Source organism: Coptis chinensis, chromosome 5 (assembly GCF_015680905.1).
Source record: "Coptis chinensis isolate HL-2020 chromosome 5, ASM1568090v1, whole genome shotgun sequence".
Taxonomy (NCBI): Eukaryota; Viridiplantae; Streptophyta; class Magnoliopsida; order Ranunculales; family Ranunculaceae; genus Coptis; species Coptis chinensis.
Genome location: NC_141460.1, coordinates 91,595,360 through 91,614,020, shown reverse-complemented (window position 1 = coordinate 91,614,020; position 18,661 = coordinate 91,595,360). Strand labels below are relative to the sequence as shown.

The window sequence follows — 18,661 nt, the reverse complement described above, 5'->3', positions numbered from 1 at the left end:
AGACTGACATTTAGGAAGTTATTAATGGTTTAGTTGAGAGATGGTGGGATAATACACATACTTTTCACTTCTCTCAGAGAGAGTTGGGCTTCACTCCACTAGATTTTACCATGATATCTGGTTTGAGTATAGAATTAGGTAATCCGTTGAGATGTAGAACTGAATTCCAGAGTTGTGCCCAAATGATGAGTTCTTCCCTTGTCTGACCGAGGAGTCATATGATAGTGCTGGTGTTAGGATTTCTGGTATCAAGGCTGTATACATTTCACCGTTGCATACTGATTCAGGGTTGCAGTTTTTGATAAATTATTTGTCACTTGATTCTGATGATGGTCAATCACATGTTGATGAGTATGTAAGAGCTTTTTGTATGTATTTGATAGGCGTCTTCTTTTTTCCTTTTGGCCATTCCACGATTAACTTGGGGTATCTAGCCAACTTTGAGCACTTGCATGAGTTAGGCGGTATTGATTTTGGTGGAGCCATATATTGTCATTTGTTGCGTTGTTTAGATAGGGCTTCTCGGCAGACTGGTGTTGTCAGTAGTCCCCAAATGGGAGGGTTTGTCATTCTCTTAGAGGTATGGTTTTATGAGTATTTTCGTGCTGCAAATCCTATCCTCACAGAGTATACCGATGAGAGGCCTAGGCTCAGGGCTTGGCACGGACCTTGTCGAGCTCGTCTGACCAGTGAAATCAGTCATAACATAACTTCTGTCCGAACCCATATCGAGCTTAGCACACAGGCTTCTATTGTTTGGAGGCCTCGGAGGACATCTGTGCACATCGGCGCGAATGACTGTAGATACGCATTGATGATATTCACTTATGGGAGTGATATGGAGTGGTATTTAGGGGATAGATGTTACAGACAGCTCACACCATGCTTTGGTATCCCCCCTGATCCGCCTACCCATGTATCAGAGGCTAAGGACATGACCTTAGAGCAAGTCATCGAGAGAAACGTGCATTGGACTTGCCTACTGAAAAGCTTCGACCTAGTTACATTGCGCGACTTATGAGCGAAGACTATCATTATTGGTTTAGGGTATCTATTGGTCATTTGCTCCCGGTGTGGGTCGCATGAGCAACATTCATACGGTTAGCAATTTGGGTGTCGACGCGGAATTCCGTTAGCCCGCCGTCCGCCCGGCCACGTTTCAAATGGACTGTACACACATTTGTTCCAGCGCCAGATCCCCCTCAGTTAGAGTGGCCTTGGGTTTTCAGTTTGAGTGATCCGAGTGGCTAGACGATTTACCAGCCCATTTCTTCTATTGATGACACTCGCGTCATACAGTTAGAGCCTGAATTTGGACATCTTCCTCTGGTAATTATTTTTATTGGTTTTGGTTTTGGTTTTGTTTGTTTGTTTGTTTGTTTGTTTGTTTGTTTGTTTTTTTTTTTTTTTTTTTTTTTAATTATTATGAAAATGTCATAAATTATTAATGAATAATTATTTCAAGATGAGCTACACATGAGATATGAGACAAACATTCGTGTAAATGATGGCTTGCGCTCCTCGGTGTTACCTTCTGACAAAGAGAGAGAGACTTCTTTCCCAGGCTCATGTGGATTATGACGATTTGCAACGCCAAGTTGATGAGTTACAGGCTCAGATTGATCGCACAAGGGTGAGTTCATCACAGCATGGACAACCTGAGAGTTCAGCACAAGGACAGTCGAGGAGGAGTTCACGGCAGATGAGGCATATGTAGGAAGTGAGGACTTGATGATTTATAATATTAAGTTTGTTGTATGACGATTATTATTATGTTGTGTGATTTAGAATTGTTCATTTGATCATTTTGATAAGTTCTAATTTACTTAATTTGATTTAGCAAATGAATTGCAATTTTTTTTAATAGAACGACAACTAATACATGATTGCAAATACCTAAAATAAAAATAAATAAATAAAAGACAACTATTACATATCACCTTTATTACATACTACTAGAGTTACTCTAGTTATCAAAACCGACCATCATTTTCTTCATCATTGGCTTCTTCGTCGTTGGAAGCTTCATTACTCTAGTATACGTGTGAACGTGTCCAACATTTTTCTTATTTGGAAAAAACATTTTTGATTTACGGAATTTATTTATATTAGATAACGGTTGATTTGAATGGCAAGTTAACATATTACCTAGATTGACAAATTTGAAAAGTATGTTGTTTTTTCAAGTTTTTCTTTGCTTAAAGTGAAGAAATTTTAAGCTGCAATTAGGGTTTTAGTCCACGGGTCCGTTGGTGAATCCAAATCCAACCCGTTTATAAATTCAGGGTTAGCGGGTCGAAAGGGCCTCTCTCTCTCTCTTATCTAAAACCCTTTAAAGGGGCGTGCCCGCGCTGTTGAGCCTGCTTTTAGCCGCTAGGACATAGAGGCTTTAACGAGCTAGCCTTCCACCGTCATACCCTCTTATTACTTTTTAACATCTGTTGGTTTTAGCCTTCTAAGCCTTCCGGCTGTGATTCCGTCTGTTCGATCCTACCAGAATGAAACACGTCTTTTGCTCAGCCACTCAAGCCTTGAAGCCGTTAGATTTAGATAAAACCCCAAATTTCTTCTCACGTATGTATTTATCTTCTGTATGCAAATTTCTTTTCTCGCTGATAACAAAACCCAAACTTGCCATTAGAACAAGAGTTACTCGAACTTCCATTTCAAATTAGCCAACTTTGCCATTGAAAGAAATAAAAGATCATCAATCAGAAGCTCCTTGAAGCAAGTCTACTGGAATCAAGGATTTAGTTCATGGTTCACTCCTCCAATCAAGTGCCAATCCCTCAGAACCAGACGATTTGGCTACCCCATATCCATCTCATACGCTTCTTTGGAGGTTTCCTACTTTGCCACTTTTTTGTTCTTGAAATTTTCTCTTTACAACTTCGCCGCTCTGTTGCTTTTTTTTTTAGTTAGCTAATTTATTGTGGGGAAAATGGTTTCATGCGGTTTTCCTGCTTCGCTACTTTGTGGGGAAAATGGTTTCATGAGCTTTTCCTGCTTTGCTGCTTTTTTAGGCTTGAAATTGTGTCTTGCCAACTTTGGTGCTCTGACTTTTTTTTAGTTTGCTAATTTTCTGTGGGGAAAATGGTTTGCTGAGAATATGGCTTTGTTCATATTCACCAGCAACTGCGTCTGCAAGAGCTTATGATATAGCTGTTATTTTTTTTTTTAGTTTGGAACATATGTGCATAATAAAATGTATAAGCTAACCTCTCTCAACACCTTTAGATTGGCATTATTGCTCTTCTGTCTTTTACAACTTTGTTACAGACTGTTCTTATAAATTGATTGTTTTGTTAAATGACTATTTATTCTTTGTAATATTCTGTTGACATATATCTAAACACCTTTAAAAGCGGCCTGCCCAAGCTATTAAGCCCACGCTTAGCATACACTGGCTATGTAAATTATTTTTGGAGTTTTCATCTTCGTTTATATGTGAATGCATGAGCCATGTTGCTGATTTTAATTTCATGGGTTTTCAGTTCTATTGATCTGATTTTTTTCTCTCGGTCCTTGGTTAACCTCAAAGATCATGAACATGATATGATACATGGGCTTTCTTTAAGGATAAATGATACCTAAGCAAAGGTGGAGCATGAAAAAATTCCAAGGAACAAGAGGTTGGTATTGCTTTTGTCTTACTTATATAGCAATATTTGAACATTGATTTTGTGTATTATTGAAATACGTATATGTTTTTGCTATGATATGATTTGAGTTTGTGTATTTTCTGTCAATAAGCTCAGCCCACTCATTCTAGCTTGCTTATTTTGTAGAAAATGTTTGATCATTTTGTGTTCCTTTGTCTGTGGAAGTAGACATTATTGTATGTATCTTTTCCAAGCAAGAAGTTTATTTAGTAAATCTTAATGGACTGTTGCAGTTCTTCACTTATTTGATTTTTTATAAACCAACATGTCACTTTTGGATTTGTTAAAGTTTTGTTATGCTTTCTCAATTTTCGTATGTTGTGGAAGATGTATAGTTTTAGTTTTTTGAGTTTGGAAGGCTATGGAGGTTTTGTTCTAAGGGTTCTGTTAGTCTTAAAATCAGAGTACACGACAGATGCGGGATGTGTTTTTTTTTCTTTTTTCTTTTTTGAATAGCATATACGGGATGTTGGTAGTTAGGTTGTTTTCCTTTTGCGAACTTAATGCTTATGACGTTAGTAACTTCCTACTTCATTTTAATATATTATCCCATCTCTTTATTATTTTTCTTTGTATGTAGTATGATGAAGTGTTATTTAGGAAGCTATGGTTCTTATCCGTTCTTTAAAGATTGTTTAAAGTAATAGATTTTTACACCCTCTAAACAGGTGCCAATCATAGAGATACATCTACCTGTGGTGGGCTCCACTCAATTGGTTGTGATCTTACTCGCACCAAAGGGAGATCTGATGAGAAGTGAGCAAATTGTGGGAAGGATGAGGGAGCAGGGAAATACACCTGTGAGCAGGCTTGAGGTTAGTTCATTGTCTCTTTTTAGTTTACATTATGATAGTGAATAAGAGAGCCCTCCAGTTAAACATGTACTATATGACGTACTTAGAATCACTATTTTTTGCAGCCTATTGCTTCACGAGAGAGCATTGCACAAGGAAATGAGAGTGATCGGGCAAATGGAAGGAACACTGATTATATATAATGATGGGGACACTACTATATGTAGTCATCCTTCCCATGATAAGCGATTCAGGAAGCAAGCACTATATACTCAAAGTGGAGCTAAACTATAATATTCGTATTATGCAAGTATTTGATATTTAGCTATATTCAGCAGCTCTGATTACTAATTATTTTGTTCCCTTTTTATCATCGTGACAGGTCAAGGAGCCTATTATTCAATAAGTGCCAGAAGTCTTAAGCTACATTAGTTGCTTGAGGAGTACAAGATATATGGAATGTGCATAATTCCCCACATACAAAAGTAAGATAGAATTTTAATTTTTCTTTTGTTGACGTATATATAAGCTAGAAGAATAGTAAAGTGAATAAGAACCCATTGTTTGCTTGGAAACTCAATGTTCGAAACATCACCAAAGTGGTTCATGAACTATAGTTCATATCCAATCTAATATCAAGCAAAAATAGAAATGGCAACTGAGTTTTATTGAGACTTTAGAGTGAGTCCTCTTTCCTTGATGATGACGAGTTATGTTTGTCAAACATCATTTCATGCTAAATATAGATGTCTTCAAGAGTTTTCATGTTTTAAATGCTAATTTTCATTTTTTTGGTAAAAGGGGTTATTTTTTCAGTGGTGGTATCTTACCTTAGTTCTTAACTTAAGCATAAACATTTTATTCATTAATTTTGTCTTATCATGAGTATGTATCTTTTTTGCTTTTTACTTCAATTTTTCTAATTATTCAATTTGGTAATTGTGTTATGTTTTTTTTAAATGATTGTTTACTGATAAAGTTTCATGTTGGTAATGTATCGTTGATTTTCTTATTCTTGGTTCATTGAAAGTGGGATTTGAAAGTTTTTATCCTCATGCTACAGTTGACATGATCAACTTGATGATTTAGAAGTATTATATGTAGAAAAATGGTTCACCATCCGTTTCTCAAAGTTTAATCTGTTTTACTTATCTGCTATCAAATTTATTTGAATTCCCCGTTTCATCAAATTGTTGTAATTGGCTTATCTGCCGACTTTTTGAACTTTGAGTACATGTAAGTATGTAACCTTAAAGGTAGATGAAATTGAAAGCTATAGGCTGTCAATGCTACTAGCTTTTATTGGCATAAAAAAAAACGTATCAAAAGGAGTTAATATGGGATGTTTAACAAGTGTTGGAGTAACCAATGTCATAATTTTTTTTTCCAGTTAACAATTAAGCTTGATTTGAATTATGAAACGGTTATGACAGACCATGCTTTTCATTCCATTATGGTTGTGTGTTAGTTTTGGTATACCTGCTTTAGCAATAGGCAGTGCAGTGTTTACATTTTTCTTTTTGGGTTATCCATTCTACTGATTCTAAAAGCCGGGTGGCAATTTCTCCCTTCGAATAATGCAGGTCCTGTAACTTCTTTCAGTATGTATCAGCTCAAAATGCGGTCTGATCCATAGAAAGAGTGACATCAAGGATTTCTCCTCGAACCAGTAAGCCCGAGTTTTCTTAATTTATATATAATTTGATTGATTACTCTCTACATAGTTTTTTCAATAATATATTTTCTTTCATTTTTTTCTTCTTCTTTTTGTCCTTTCTTGCCAATTAGCAACCAACAATTGTTATCTACTTAAAGAAAAAATGAAAAGCAATCATAAACATTTGCAAAAGGATCGTTAAGGTGCGCATATATGCCTATACGGAATGAAATGGTTGCATTTTCATTACTAACAACTTATCCATCCAGAAACCTTTTAAACAATAATAACAACTTGGAAAACCCAAAAAGTCATATAAATTATCAATCAAAGGATTTTGTAATTGCGTACTCATCAGGAACTTCTTTATCAGGGAATACTGGGATGTTTCAAATAATTCTCAATCTTATAAGTCCTTGAACAACCATAAAGAAATGATAGACTATGTATATTGGTTAGTGAAATGAGATATCAATTGTTAAGTGGTTATGAGTTGTGGTTAAGTCAGCCCTAGAACTTTGTATGATTTTAGCATTTTTGTTTCTAATGTGTTGTAAATGGGTTTAATAAACTAACCTCATACTCTAATTTATTATTTGGTTCAGTTTCTTTGACGAGCCTACTATTAACACTCAATTAGACGACGACAAGGGTCCTGTTAATCAGTGGAGACTGAGCATTCTCACTCAAGTCAGGGATGTTAAGCTCACAGTAAGATTGCTCTTTAATTGGGTGTGTAGAATCATATTTTCAATGATCTCTAGCCAGCCATAGACAATGTTCGTACTACAAAGGTAATACTATGAATCCCCACTTTGGGAAAAGCTTTAAGATCCTATCAGCATCTCTTTTCATCTTTGTGATTTTAAGCTTTTCTTATGGATGACAGATTTTCCAAGTATAACCAATTCGCCAAAGGAAGATTGAAGATTCTGAATTGTCGTTCTCATTCAATGCAAATGAATCAGGTTAGCTTTTTAAACCTATGATAGACATTGACCCCATGTAATTAAAATGTGTTAAGTTAATCCTATCATTTTATTATTATTATTATTTGATTTTTTTTGGTATATATGTAAAATATTAAACACAATATAATGGGATGAGTCCACTGCACCACCCATATGGTTTGGAGATAGTGGAAGGTGAACTGTTGTGTTGAAGTGGTTAACTCATGTTATTGAGTTTCAACATTATCGGCGGATACATCGGTTAGTGATCAAGAGCAATTCCATTAGAAGTATTAAGACCAGGAGGTACCGAACACCCCACAAATAAACCATGCATTATTCATATACATTAAATAACTGTTAAATATCCACGTTGGTTATTCACCTTCGCATAGTGATAGACTTGGCAGTTTTTCTTCACCAATAACTAATATTTAATTGTTAAATTTTACATCGGATAGGATTCTTGCTGATATAGAGTCTGTTCTACTCAAACGCATGTTTATCGAAAGACAAAAAACCTTTAAGTGACGCCGTAAATAGGTTCTGTTTATTGAAGTTGACATAATAGCTTCTCTTGAGCCTTTTTCTATAACTGGAAGCGTTTGCCTGAACTCACCTCCTAAAACAACTGTTTTCCCTCCAAATGGCTTATCTTTCAAGTTTATATCAATCTCAGACATTATGTTCGAGGTACCTTATAAACTTCAGTACTACATGAGTGCAGTAAAAGTACTCATGGCTATAAATGAGTGCTTAAGTGTGACCTTAGATAACATATTAGCCTTCCTTTGATATTTTTTGATGTTATTGTATTCAAACTATTATGGTTATTTGGCAGATTTGATATCCGCAATCAACAAACAGTGGGTAAACTTTCTTCCTTGCCAAGGTAAGGCCTTACTGTTTCTGCACATTGCTTCCGTCGATATTTAATTCTAGATTAACTTCTTGGCACTCATCAGATGGTTTTCTTTAAATAATAACACAAACTAACGAGTGCATAAAATGTTTACTTGGTCCATATAAATTTAAAAATACTAACACACCTAAATAGCTAAGTTAAATGGCAAGGCAGTATTGAAAATAATTGCGACTATATGGTTAGCTTCATGAAGATGATAATGGCATGTAGTATCAATCTGGTATAAATTTGATGAAATAATGATGGGGTTCTTTAATATATGGGTAGTTAGGAGGTGGAGTGCTGGTAAAATAGAGAGATAATATGGAAAATAGAGTGTGTTGAGACTTGAGAATGAATAGGATATACATTGACTTGCTTGATGTTGTTAGTAGGTGCCTTTTCTAAATCTCTGGGTAATGTTTTTTTCCCCATTTGGGTTCTGTAAAGTTATAACATGGAATCTCATTAAATTTATAAATCATCTTGCATTCGTTTAATTTGTGGCCATTTCGAAATAGACTTCCATGTCCATTATACATTATAATACTTGATACTGGAAGTTGACCATCTTATTTGATGCAGGAGCGAGGCTTGAGCTGCTACTGAGGTGATTTTATGTCCATGAAGATCCGAAGTTGGTGACAAATGAAGCGTTGTAAACCAAGTAAAGCAGCAACAACTAATGTTTTGATAGAAATTGTAAGTTGGCTATTAGGAAAAACAAGAGCAAAACATTTGGAAGGCATTTGAGGTTCTAAACATTAATCTTAGTATTACTTTTACACTTAAATTTGGTAATGGTTGTAATACTGTGTTGGTACATACATACGATTGTTAATGATAGGTTTTATATTGTAGAAGAGACCATTCAATATTATTCATATGAAACTTAAATTTGACTATGTTATTTGTGGTGTGTAGCCAGATCATGATGATTTCATAGGGATGTCCATTCTGCCCGAAACCCGAAACCCGCCCAAAACCCGAAAAAAAAACCCGCACCGAACCCTGGCCGAGCCCGACAAAACCCGAACCCGAACCCAGACCGAAATACATAAGGTCGGGTTTGGTCACACTATCTAAACCCGGACCGACCCGAACCCGACCCGATAATTTGGCCCTAAACCCGTTAAAAGGGTTAAAAAGCCCAAACCATATCCGGACCAACCCGAACCCAAAACCCAGGTTATATAGGGTAAAAATGCCCGACCAAAACCGAACCCGAACCCGGACCATAATTCCCAACAACTATATTTTCATTTATTATCTATTTATCTTCAACAAACTTTTAGTCTTTTGCTTCATTACTATTTACTTTTGGTCTTCAAGACAAATTACCTTTTGGACTGCACTTTACTACTTTTTCTCTTCCCTCCAACAACTCTCCAAGAACAAAGACAACCCAATCACACATTCATGATGAAGAGATTGGTGGGTTTGATAGTCTACTAAGTTTGCAGATTCACTCGAAAATTTGCAAAGACTTCCTCAAATATCTCTTTCTAAATGTGGTCACCAAGGCCGAAAGCAAATCAATGGTCGGATTCACACCACCACAAGAAACTGAAACTCCCAAAAGCCATCAATCTTATTGTCAAATCAACAGTCGATTCACACCACCACAAAGAAGTCGAAACTCCCAAAACCATCAATCTTATTGAGTTATTGTCTGCTTCGAATTGCTTTGCTTTTTCGGTCTTACTTTCTTCTTTTTGCTTTTCAAAAATGCAATCCTCACATTGTGTTTGAATCTTTGATGGCTTGTTGGGTGGCTTTACGATGTTAAAGTTAAAAGGATCAAATCCATTAAAAGAAGATGGCTTTTGATTAATTAGATGAAAAAGAGGTTTTTCTTGAGATCTTGAGATCTAATAACCGAAAATGACGTTCCACGATGAAGAGATTTAATATTCTTTTATTTCATATATTTCGGGTTTTACCATACCCGAAACCCGAACCCGAACCCGACGGGTACCCGAAATATAGGGTTAGGGTAGGGTTTGGTCACATGTATCCAACAAATACCCGAACCCGAACCCGGCTTCGCCAAGAATAGAGGCGGGGCTTTCGGTAACCCGATATACCGCTCAAAACCCGAAAAATCGGGTTCGGGCCGGGTCGGGTACCCGTTTGGACATCCCTATGATTTCATATGTGAAATGAGTAGGTATGATATAATTTCTTCAAGTTAAATGGTAAAAGTTGGAGATAATATAAAACTATAGGTGGGGAGTTTTTCTTAATAATTTAATTCATCATAAGCACTGGACACACTGTTGAAATGGAATGATAGCATGCAAAACAGCCCTTCTGATCTCAGTTGAGTGTTTTCATTTCCTGTATTGATTGCATTCTTTTTTGGTTTATTCTGTTATGGTCCCGGTAACGTATAATGCAATTCTAAGGATGATTTTTCTTCTTCCCAAAATTATCATTCCAATGTATTTTTTTAGTTAAGGTTGATGATTCTCATGGTGTTAATATGATGCATGTAGAATGGCCAAAAGGAGTTAATATTATATTTCCTCTATGTTTATTGAGAACTTTTACTTTTTTTTAAGTCCCGAGTACGTGGTATTTTCCCAACATAAGTTGTTGTCTAAATGCATTCAAATTCATACCGATTATAGAAATTTTCTGTTTGCATATATAGAAAACGAGACGTTATCTTAGCTGTTTAAATAAAGTAGGCTAGGTCTCTATCACCGGATTCACTGATTCAAGTGTTTTAGATGGGATGGGGACTCATCCAATTCCGTGGGTCTCCCTGACGCCCTCTCGATCTCTTCCTTCTCTAAGTCAATCCCTTGCCTATCGAATGTAGCAGGGAAGCAACCTTGAATAATGTGTGTCAACTTATAAAAATTGGTAAGGAGCGCCAGATTTATACCCCCTACTTAGAAAAAGTTGCTCAAGCAATTCACACAAGAAGATATGAAGTGAATAGGACCTTCAAAAGTTCAATCCGTTGATATTGATTTTAATTGTTTATTGACTTTTTTTTATTTGATTGAAAAGTTCAATTTTATCTATAAATCCAGTGATAGCGGTTGTACATCGACTAATGGAGGCTTGCTTATCACAAATTGTTATGTTGCGGGGGTACACTATTTAGCTATTTTAGTCGTGTTAAACTTTTGAGAGCCTCTTCCTATAACCATAGCAATCATTCGGTATGTTTTTCTTTGTTATACATTTGTCTTTCTCATTGTGTGATATAGACCGATTAAATATTTTAGACAATGTCATTGTGACTTTGATGTGTATTTAAAAAATAAAGTGCCCCCCTTATAAATTGGTGAGTCTAACATATCAATTAAAATAACTCTATATTATAGTGTGTTTCGTTTCAAGATTTTTCTGAGTAGTTGCACTGAAGTGGTCCCTATTTCTTTGATACAGTTTTTTTTTTTTTTTTTTTTGGCCTTAACGTTTACTTAGCTTCCTCAGAATCTCCTCTTATCTCTGCTAACATAACCTTCAAAAGAATTTGCCTGTTTAATATTGATATCCTCACTTTTCTTAGTGAGAATCTCATCTTAGTTTAATTAATATTTATGCTGTATGTATGAGGACCATGTATAAAGAAGTTGTGTTATGATTCATAATAAAAGAATTTTACTTTATTGACTTACTTTTTAGACTTTTAGTTGCATTATCTGCAATGACGTATTCTTTTAGTAATTTGATTGTTACAGTAGCTATGAATTATAGTTGATATCATACATTACAACAACTGTCTTCGACCTGTTACTGAGATAGTTCCTTTTCTTTCATGCGAAGATCTTATGTGTGCATACCTCTATGCAGTGGGCACAAGTGTTGTGAAATCCTCAATGGAAGCGCATTATCGTCGGGTCTTATTGTTCTAACAACTTGGAGTTTATACCAAAGAGGAGTGGTTAATCCAAAACTTTGACCATATCATTGATGTCTAACAGGTATACAAAACTTGCATGCAATCTCTTTGCTTCCTATTAATCTTACCATGCTTTGTAATACCCTCATATTCCTGTTTAACTTGATTTCCATTCCCTTAGTTTTATTATTTGATATCTAAGTTGGTGCAATAGTTTTCCTTCTAATTTGAACTGTTTTATATGGAGCCCAGTTTTTGTTTTTAATTTTCAATTTTGCAGAGTCAGGATAGCAAATAGAGACTGGGAATGATAATTCAGTTATACGCGGGGAAAAATTTCTAAGAACAACTAATCCAGTTTTAAAATACCTTGGCATGCTAAGAAAGCTTGATACATTTCCCATTGGTGGATTGTGTTGTAGGTTAATGTGACTACACTGGTTTTACGCATAGATTTTCATTGCGGGGGGGTGTGCTGAAAAGATTCAGAAGACCATTGCGAAGTTTAAAGGTCAAAATTATTGAATTTTTAAGTTTAGTTAAATCATTCATATATGCAGTTCATACTTATAACTTTTCCAATTACCACAGTTGTTCACAATATTTGGGTTGATTACAAGGAAAACTTGGTGACTGTGAGTGGAAGTATTGATTTGCTAAACTACTTAATCGTATTTGAGGAAGAAGCTGAAGAAGGATGTGGAGATCGTCTATGACATTGATAACAAAGATCGCGAGGGATATGATCACCCGGTTTGACATCGTGGAGAGAGACTACTCTTTTGGGTTATCGGTGGTTATGGTGGAGTTTGGTAGACCTACTGGTGGAGATGACTGTGCTTCTGTTTGCTATTACTATTTTCTCATTTTTCTTTTGTACGTGTGTTTTTTAATCTAAATGTAATGCACTCAACTATTAGCTACTATACATATTTAGCTAAACTATGAAGTAAGGTCATAGATATGTATTAGACATTGTTGATATGTTATATGTATATATGCATTATATGAAGTTTTGGGTACTTAATTCTCTATTCGCAATGGTATATAGATTACCAATCAGAAAAAAAGAACCATATATTAATCATATATTGCCTACAACGTGATGAAGAAAGATGAATAATGCGTATATTCTACATTTCTACCCAACCATCCAAATCACTTTCAGTTTGAAAAAGGGATAACAACCGAGTAAGTGGCAGTTTCTATTGCCTGAACACAACACTCTTAACTACTAATAAACAATCTCTGCATTCACTACAGGACGGAATCATACAAATACAATGGGTGTTTCTCTTCTTCATTTTCAACTTTAGTCGTTAGTTTTGAGACTAACAATCCAACAACACCCTGTGTTTGTGTGTTCAATTCATTTGTTAAATTCATATCTTCTCTCAATCACCTGCTTTCACCTCATTTATTTTTATTTTGTGTATTATGCTATTCTTATCTATAACGTGTTTTTCAAAATTTCAATTCTTATGTGTTTTACTAAGGGGCAGCAATGAATTGTTGAGTATGCCCATTAGTTCTTTGTGAATTGTTGAGTGTTTTAACGACATGCACTCGCCGCCCCCCTCCCCCTCAGATCTCCTCCCAAGATTCGGGAAAAAAGTATGTTGGACGTATTCTCTGTTGGACGTATTCTCTGTCTCTGCATTGTAGTTGAAACAATTGCTATTTCTTAGAATCTATGTTTCCCTCTTAGAAGCATATTACACCGTACCATAAATCTTCATTTCCCCCCTTCCTACAAAGTACAAACCAGCTACCACATGCATTTTTCAGACCTCCATGAAGAGATACTGCAAAATACTTGCTGTCAATCACGTGCGTAGCACGTGCCATCTACTATATGACATAAAGATTATCCTTTTTTTTTTTTTGAAAAAGGAATCTCTTTTTATTTCTATAAGAAGTTGAATTTGTTCTAGTTATTACGTTGCTCAGTAATATAAGTTGAACTTTATTTACAGGTTCAAACGTCCCTCTTTCTCTCGGGTGGCTCAGAAGCTTTCTGGCAAGGTGTCAACTAGAAAAGTTTAGGTTCTGTTTTCCATATCTAATTTATTTAACTTGTGTCAAAGTTACTTATTTATATAGAAAGGTGGTAGGGGAGACAAGCAAACATGAAGCAAGTTTTTTCTTCGAAAAATAGGATTAGCCATATGCCCGACCCAATTAGGAGCCACATTGTTTCTTTCCTTCCAATGAAAGAAGCAATGAGAAGCAGCATTCTTTCAAGGCAATGGAGATATGTATGCTCTTCTCTTTCTAATCTAAAATTTGATCAAGTTGATTTCGAAAAAACAAAAAAGTGCAAAAGAGGAGATTTTAGAGATTTTGTTGATGAGACGCTTTTAAGTCACAATGGATCAGACATAAAAAGGTTCAGTCTAACTGTGAAGGTCGGTGATACATTTATATCTTCTCGTCATCTCAATTCATGGATCTCTTTTGCTGTAAACCACAATGTTCAAGACTTTAAGTTTTCGTTCGACACATGGAGATTTAAAAAGCTTCCTCAATGCCTTTTTACAAGCACTACCTTAACAAAATTGAGCTTGTATGAGGTCGAGTTAAATTTGCCCACAATTGTTAAATTTCCAGTGCTTAAATCTTTATTATTTGATGATGTTGCATTCCGTGGTGAAAACCTAGTCAACAAACTCCTCTCAAGCTCTTCTTGTCCCGTTCTTGAAAAACTGGTTATCTGGTATTGCTGCTGCACTGGTATCAATACTATTTCCATTTCTCTTCCTACTCTTAAATACTTAACGCTGTTTGATACGCATGAACTTACCATCAACCTCGTTAACACAGTTCTTCGGGAACTTATATACATGTGTTGTAGACCACCAAACATTACCTATGAGAATCTTTTATCTGTGGTCAGTGCTAAGCTTCACTTTTCAGTGAATATTGGTATGTGTGCTACTCCTGTGAATACTTTTTTTAGAAGTGCATCTAAGATTCTGGTGTGGCTGCGCAATGTGGAGAAACTCTGTTTAATGAGTGGCATTATTGAGGTATTTATAAGTCATTCTTTCATTCTTAGTCTATATCATATGTAGCAGTTTTTGGTTTTTGGTTTTTTTTTTTTGGGCTACAACTTACAAAACACTTATACTTTGGATGTCTGTTCAGTTTCTCTCCATGGATCAAGAATTTTTAGCAGGTGTACCATCCTCATGTTGCAGCCTGAAACATTTGCATGTTGATATGTTCGCTAGCGAAAAGCATGCCCAAGTGATGATATTGTTATCAAGGAGTTATCCAAACCTGCAAACTCCGAGCATACTTGTTGAGAATCTTTATGTATGACTAGAATTTTTGAAAGTTTTCTTTTGAACAAATTTGTCTTCTTTAATGTAAAATATTTGTTTTATTATGTACTAATGAATATTTGTTTTTGATTAGGACAAAGCAACAATCTCAAACATCGCTAATGTAGACGAATGTTGGAAACCCACACAGTTGCCACCTGAAGACATATTGAACAGCCTTAAAACAGTTGACATTGAAAATTTTAAAGGAAGTGATGGCGAACTATACCTTGTAAGGTTTCTGCTCGAGAATGCGAAGATTCTGGAGAAGATGAATATTTGCTGCTCAGATGGAAAGCTGGAAACAGTGCGGTGCCAAATGTGTATTACTGAGATACTGCCAAAATTTACCAAAGTTTCTCCCCATGTAACTATTTCAATTTCTGATATCCTGTAAATTATCTTCTTAGTTACACTGATAATTTGTTCATTGAGTAGAGGAACTTCCTGGTTAAGGACTCACCATCATACAGAGTGAAGGAGTTTGTCTGCCACATTTTTAACACCTTTTCCGTATCCTGTCTGTGTTCGTCTGTGTTCTTCATTTGCAGGGCAAATAGAGTTTGGCAGTATGTGTTATATGTGAATGGGCAAAAGAAGAGTTCTAGTCACATTTACATTTCTGCAAACAAATGGTAAACAATTGCATCTGTTGAATAAGGAAGTCAAGGTGGTGCATTCTCAATAGTTTGGATCTTGCGCAAGTGAGGAGTAAAAGTGATTTTCTTCTCTCACATAGCTTCAGCCAACTTGGCTATGCTGGTAATAACAAAATCGTAAACGGAGCAGAAGATGACAGCATAAACTTATTAGCCTTCCACAAATTATTGCTTGTTAGTTTGGTTCTCCTCCTTTCCAAGTGCAAGGTATTGCATGCTCCATTTACTCTTAGCTCTATGCAAATGCTATTGTCATTGTAGAGAAGCTGGTGACATCCCCCCACCTGATTGGGCCAGATGGACTAGATGATCTAGTATGAAGAAGTTGACCCCTCTAGTTGAGAATTGAGATACTGATATTGTTGCAGAGCGGAGTGAAACATTGAATTATAATGGTTGGTTCCGTCTGCTCACAACAAAATGAGGCAACGGTCTGAAATTTTAAGCAGCAGCACGTTGGTTTTAGGACAAATGTGCTTCTTGTACAAATTTCATACTTCAGAGATCAGGAAGCAAACTGCAGTTGGTGTTATTCGGTTGCTGCAGTCCTTTGGACCACATTTTCTCTACTATTTGGTGTTCCTCTGGACTTTGTCTTAAGAGCGAGAAATATAGTGCAGAGGATCAATAGAGACCTGGAAATTGTTATATTTTTTCTTTTGATGGTGACTTGAAAGTTGTTATTAAGTACAAAGTAACATTGAAGAACTCATCCGTTCTTTCCAGACATTGATGAAATCAAAAGGAACCAGAAACAGTAAACTAAAGTATTGTATATTTGTATGTATGAAACAAGACAAAATACGTAAGAAGACCGACTTTTACCATGTTCATAGTCTAGAAACACCGACTTTTACCTTCTAAATCAATGGCATTAGTACAACAAGAACAAAGTTTCAGCACCTAGCCATGCTCTAAAAACTTGTCACCACAATGTCTTAGAGACGAATCTTTGATCCCACCACAAGTAAGAAATCCATCCACCAGAACAAAACACCGCCACAAGTATCTTTGATCCCCAGTAGAAGGAAGAAATGAGTCCGACTGAACACACCAATACAAGATTGTTTGATCCAAGCACGAGTAAGAAATCAGTTTATCTGAACAAAACACCAAAACAAGAATCTTTGAGATCAGTGTGCCAATAAATGGGAGTGCTTAAAATGCTAATTATATGCATGTTTAATGCCAGTTTAACACACATATTTATACTGATTGAACTTGTAAAGTTACTCTTGTTAGTGTCTAAACCCTAATTATATGCATGCTTAATGCCAGTTTAACACGCCAATTTATACTGATCAAACTTCTAAAGTTACTCTTGTTAATGCTCTATTACCAAGCCATTAAAGTCCATGTTCAACCTTTTCCTGTCCAGTTCAAGTTCAATTTGTTAATGCTCTATTATCACACCATTTAGTCTGCACATGCTAAAAAGTATAACTGAAACCACATGAAATCACTATGGATTTAAAGTCAATCCAGTTGCACCAAAATTATTTAAACTTCAAAGACGCCGGAATTGAAACTTTGCAGAGAACCAGTATTCATCTTATAAGAGCATAAAAGGATAATTTAATAGATGTCACACATCTGAACCAAAAGCGAAATAATGCAACAGAAAGGGAGAAAGCAAAAAGAAGACTCAGTCTCATAATGTGGCAGATCAGCTCATCCAAATTCATAAAATAAATCAATAAGAATAAGTTACCTCTCTGCTATAAAATGCTATAAAGAAAGTCCCCGTCATATTTCAGTTCTACTTGGTCGCCGGCTTGAGCACCCATCTTCTGGTAGTAACTTTTGAGACCATCTCCTTTGAAATATGAACAATTTGAAGATGCATATCTGAAAACTGCATAGTAAACTGTTGATCCACATCATCTTTCTCACAAACATCTATATTCTGCTCATACTTTACCAACTTCTTAACATTCTCCAGGTATTTAGCCTTAACAAGAAAGTAGCCAAGAGTTACTTCTTTGTCTACCAATGTTTTTTTGGCCAATAAAGCCCCATCTTCTTCTCCATGCATCTGTAGTTGAGCGCCATGCTCTTGTCCAGGTATCTGTAATTGAGTGGCAAGCTCTTGCAAAGTAGGTTGTGTGAAATCAACAAGCAAAGCAGATTCCGATTTAGGGTCCAGCTCCTTCAGCTGATTATGATCAATAATTGATAATGGATTTTGAAGTGAATACTCGAAATCTGCTGGATTCCACTTGTCAAGCTCTGTAGCCTTCAAAATATTGAATTTCATTAGGTTACTTTAGCTTGAACCGAGATATGAGGAGAACATTAAGGAAACGTTACACGAAAGTATGAAAGAAACTGTGAATCATAAAATATTTGAAATAAAGCAATGTGTAATCTAATTTAACAACAGCCGTTACTGAAGAATCTCAAGGATTCAAAAACAACAATAAGTATCTCTTTCATCATTCGTATTCCCATGACACACTCCCTAATTCACAGACTATATATTTCCCAAAAACAAACAAGTTCAATGAAAAAGTGAATTTACTCACTGATTTTGGTTGTGGCACCGGATCGTCATCAGTAAGGTCGACAACCTCTTTCTTTTTCTTACCATCTTCATTTCCTTTGACTCCGCCAAAAACTCCCTTTACAAAATGAATAGATATGATCATAATTACTCTACTCTACCTAAATATGCAGAAATTAATTTGGCAAAGTTAAACCTATTAAACATGATTTACTCACATAATTCAACCTCAATTTCAGCATTACATCATCCTTTTTCACCAAACTCGCCTTAACACTCACATCATCAGATTTCAGTTTGTCAATATCATCCTTGAATTGAATCAAACATTCAAGAAATAATAA

The 18,661-nt window shown here is 35.7% G+C and overlaps 2 protein-coding genes and 1 long non-coding RNA gene across 15 annotated transcripts in view; 2 read left to right on the top strand and 1 right to left on the bottom strand.

Moving 5' to 3' along the window:
- The first annotated feature begins 2,320 nt into the window (after positions 1–2,320).
- LOC147500043 (uncharacterized) lies at positions 2,321–12,482 on the top strand. 13 transcript variants are annotated; one of them, XR_015196167.1, is made up of 13 exons: positions 2,321–2,842; positions 3,495–3,632; positions 4,331–4,477; positions 4,582–4,941; positions 6,040–6,125; positions 6,719–6,907; positions 7,003–7,081; positions 7,905–7,955; positions 8,553–8,669; positions 11,012–11,143; positions 11,781–11,911; positions 12,110–12,340; positions 12,421–12,482. It is a non-coding gene; the product is annotated as an uncharacterized LOC147500043 (long non-coding RNA). The 13 variants fall into 13 exon arrangements; XR_015196165.1 differs by lacking the exon at positions 11,012–11,143; XR_015196168.1 differs by lacking the exon at positions 11,012–11,143 and having other exon boundaries at positions 11,754–11,911.
- A 1,299-nt stretch (positions 12,483–13,781) lies between these two features.
- Positions 13,782–15,671, top strand: LOC147500042 (F-box/LRR-repeat protein At2g42730-like). The gene is made up of 3 exons (XM_086561755.1): positions 13,782–14,858; positions 14,977–15,147; positions 15,250–15,671. Exons 1-3 carry the CDS (start codon positions 13,959–13,961, stop codon positions 15,550–15,552), a joined length of 1,374 nt encoding a protein of 457 aa, XP_086417881.1. The 5' UTR covers positions 13,782–13,958; the 3' UTR covers positions 15,553–15,671.
- A 762-nt stretch (positions 15,672–16,433) lies between these two features.
- Positions 16,434–18,661, bottom strand: part of LOC147500038 (uncharacterized) — a 55,642-nt gene continuing 53,414 nt past the window's right edge. Inside the window, exons 6-9 of the mRNA XM_086561757.1 lie at positions 18,536–18,628; positions 18,340–18,435; positions 17,526–18,050; positions 16,434–16,914 (exon numbers count right to left, since the gene is read on the bottom strand). Coding sequence (XP_086417883.1) covers positions 17,574–18,050; positions 18,340–18,435; positions 18,536–18,628 — 666 coding nt within the window. The 3' untranslated portion in view covers positions 16,434–16,914; positions 17,526–17,573. The remainder of the gene's footprint in view (positions 16,915–17,525; positions 18,051–18,339; positions 18,436–18,535; positions 18,629–18,661) is intronic.

Bases quoted from the DNA above. Each gene is read 5' to 3' on its own strand.
- LOC147500042 (XM_086561755.1), top strand. From the start codon at position 13,959: ATGAAGCAAGTTTTTTCTTCGAAAAATAGGATTAGCCATATGCCCGAC. The intron at 14,859-14,976 runs GTATTTATAAGT...ATGTCTGTTCAG, and splicing joins TAATGAGTGGCATTATTGAG to TTTCTCTCCATGGATCAAGA. The intron at 15,148-15,249 runs GTATGACTAGAA...GTTTTTGATTAG, and splicing joins TACTTGTTGAGAATCTTTAT to GACAAAGCAACAATCTCAAA.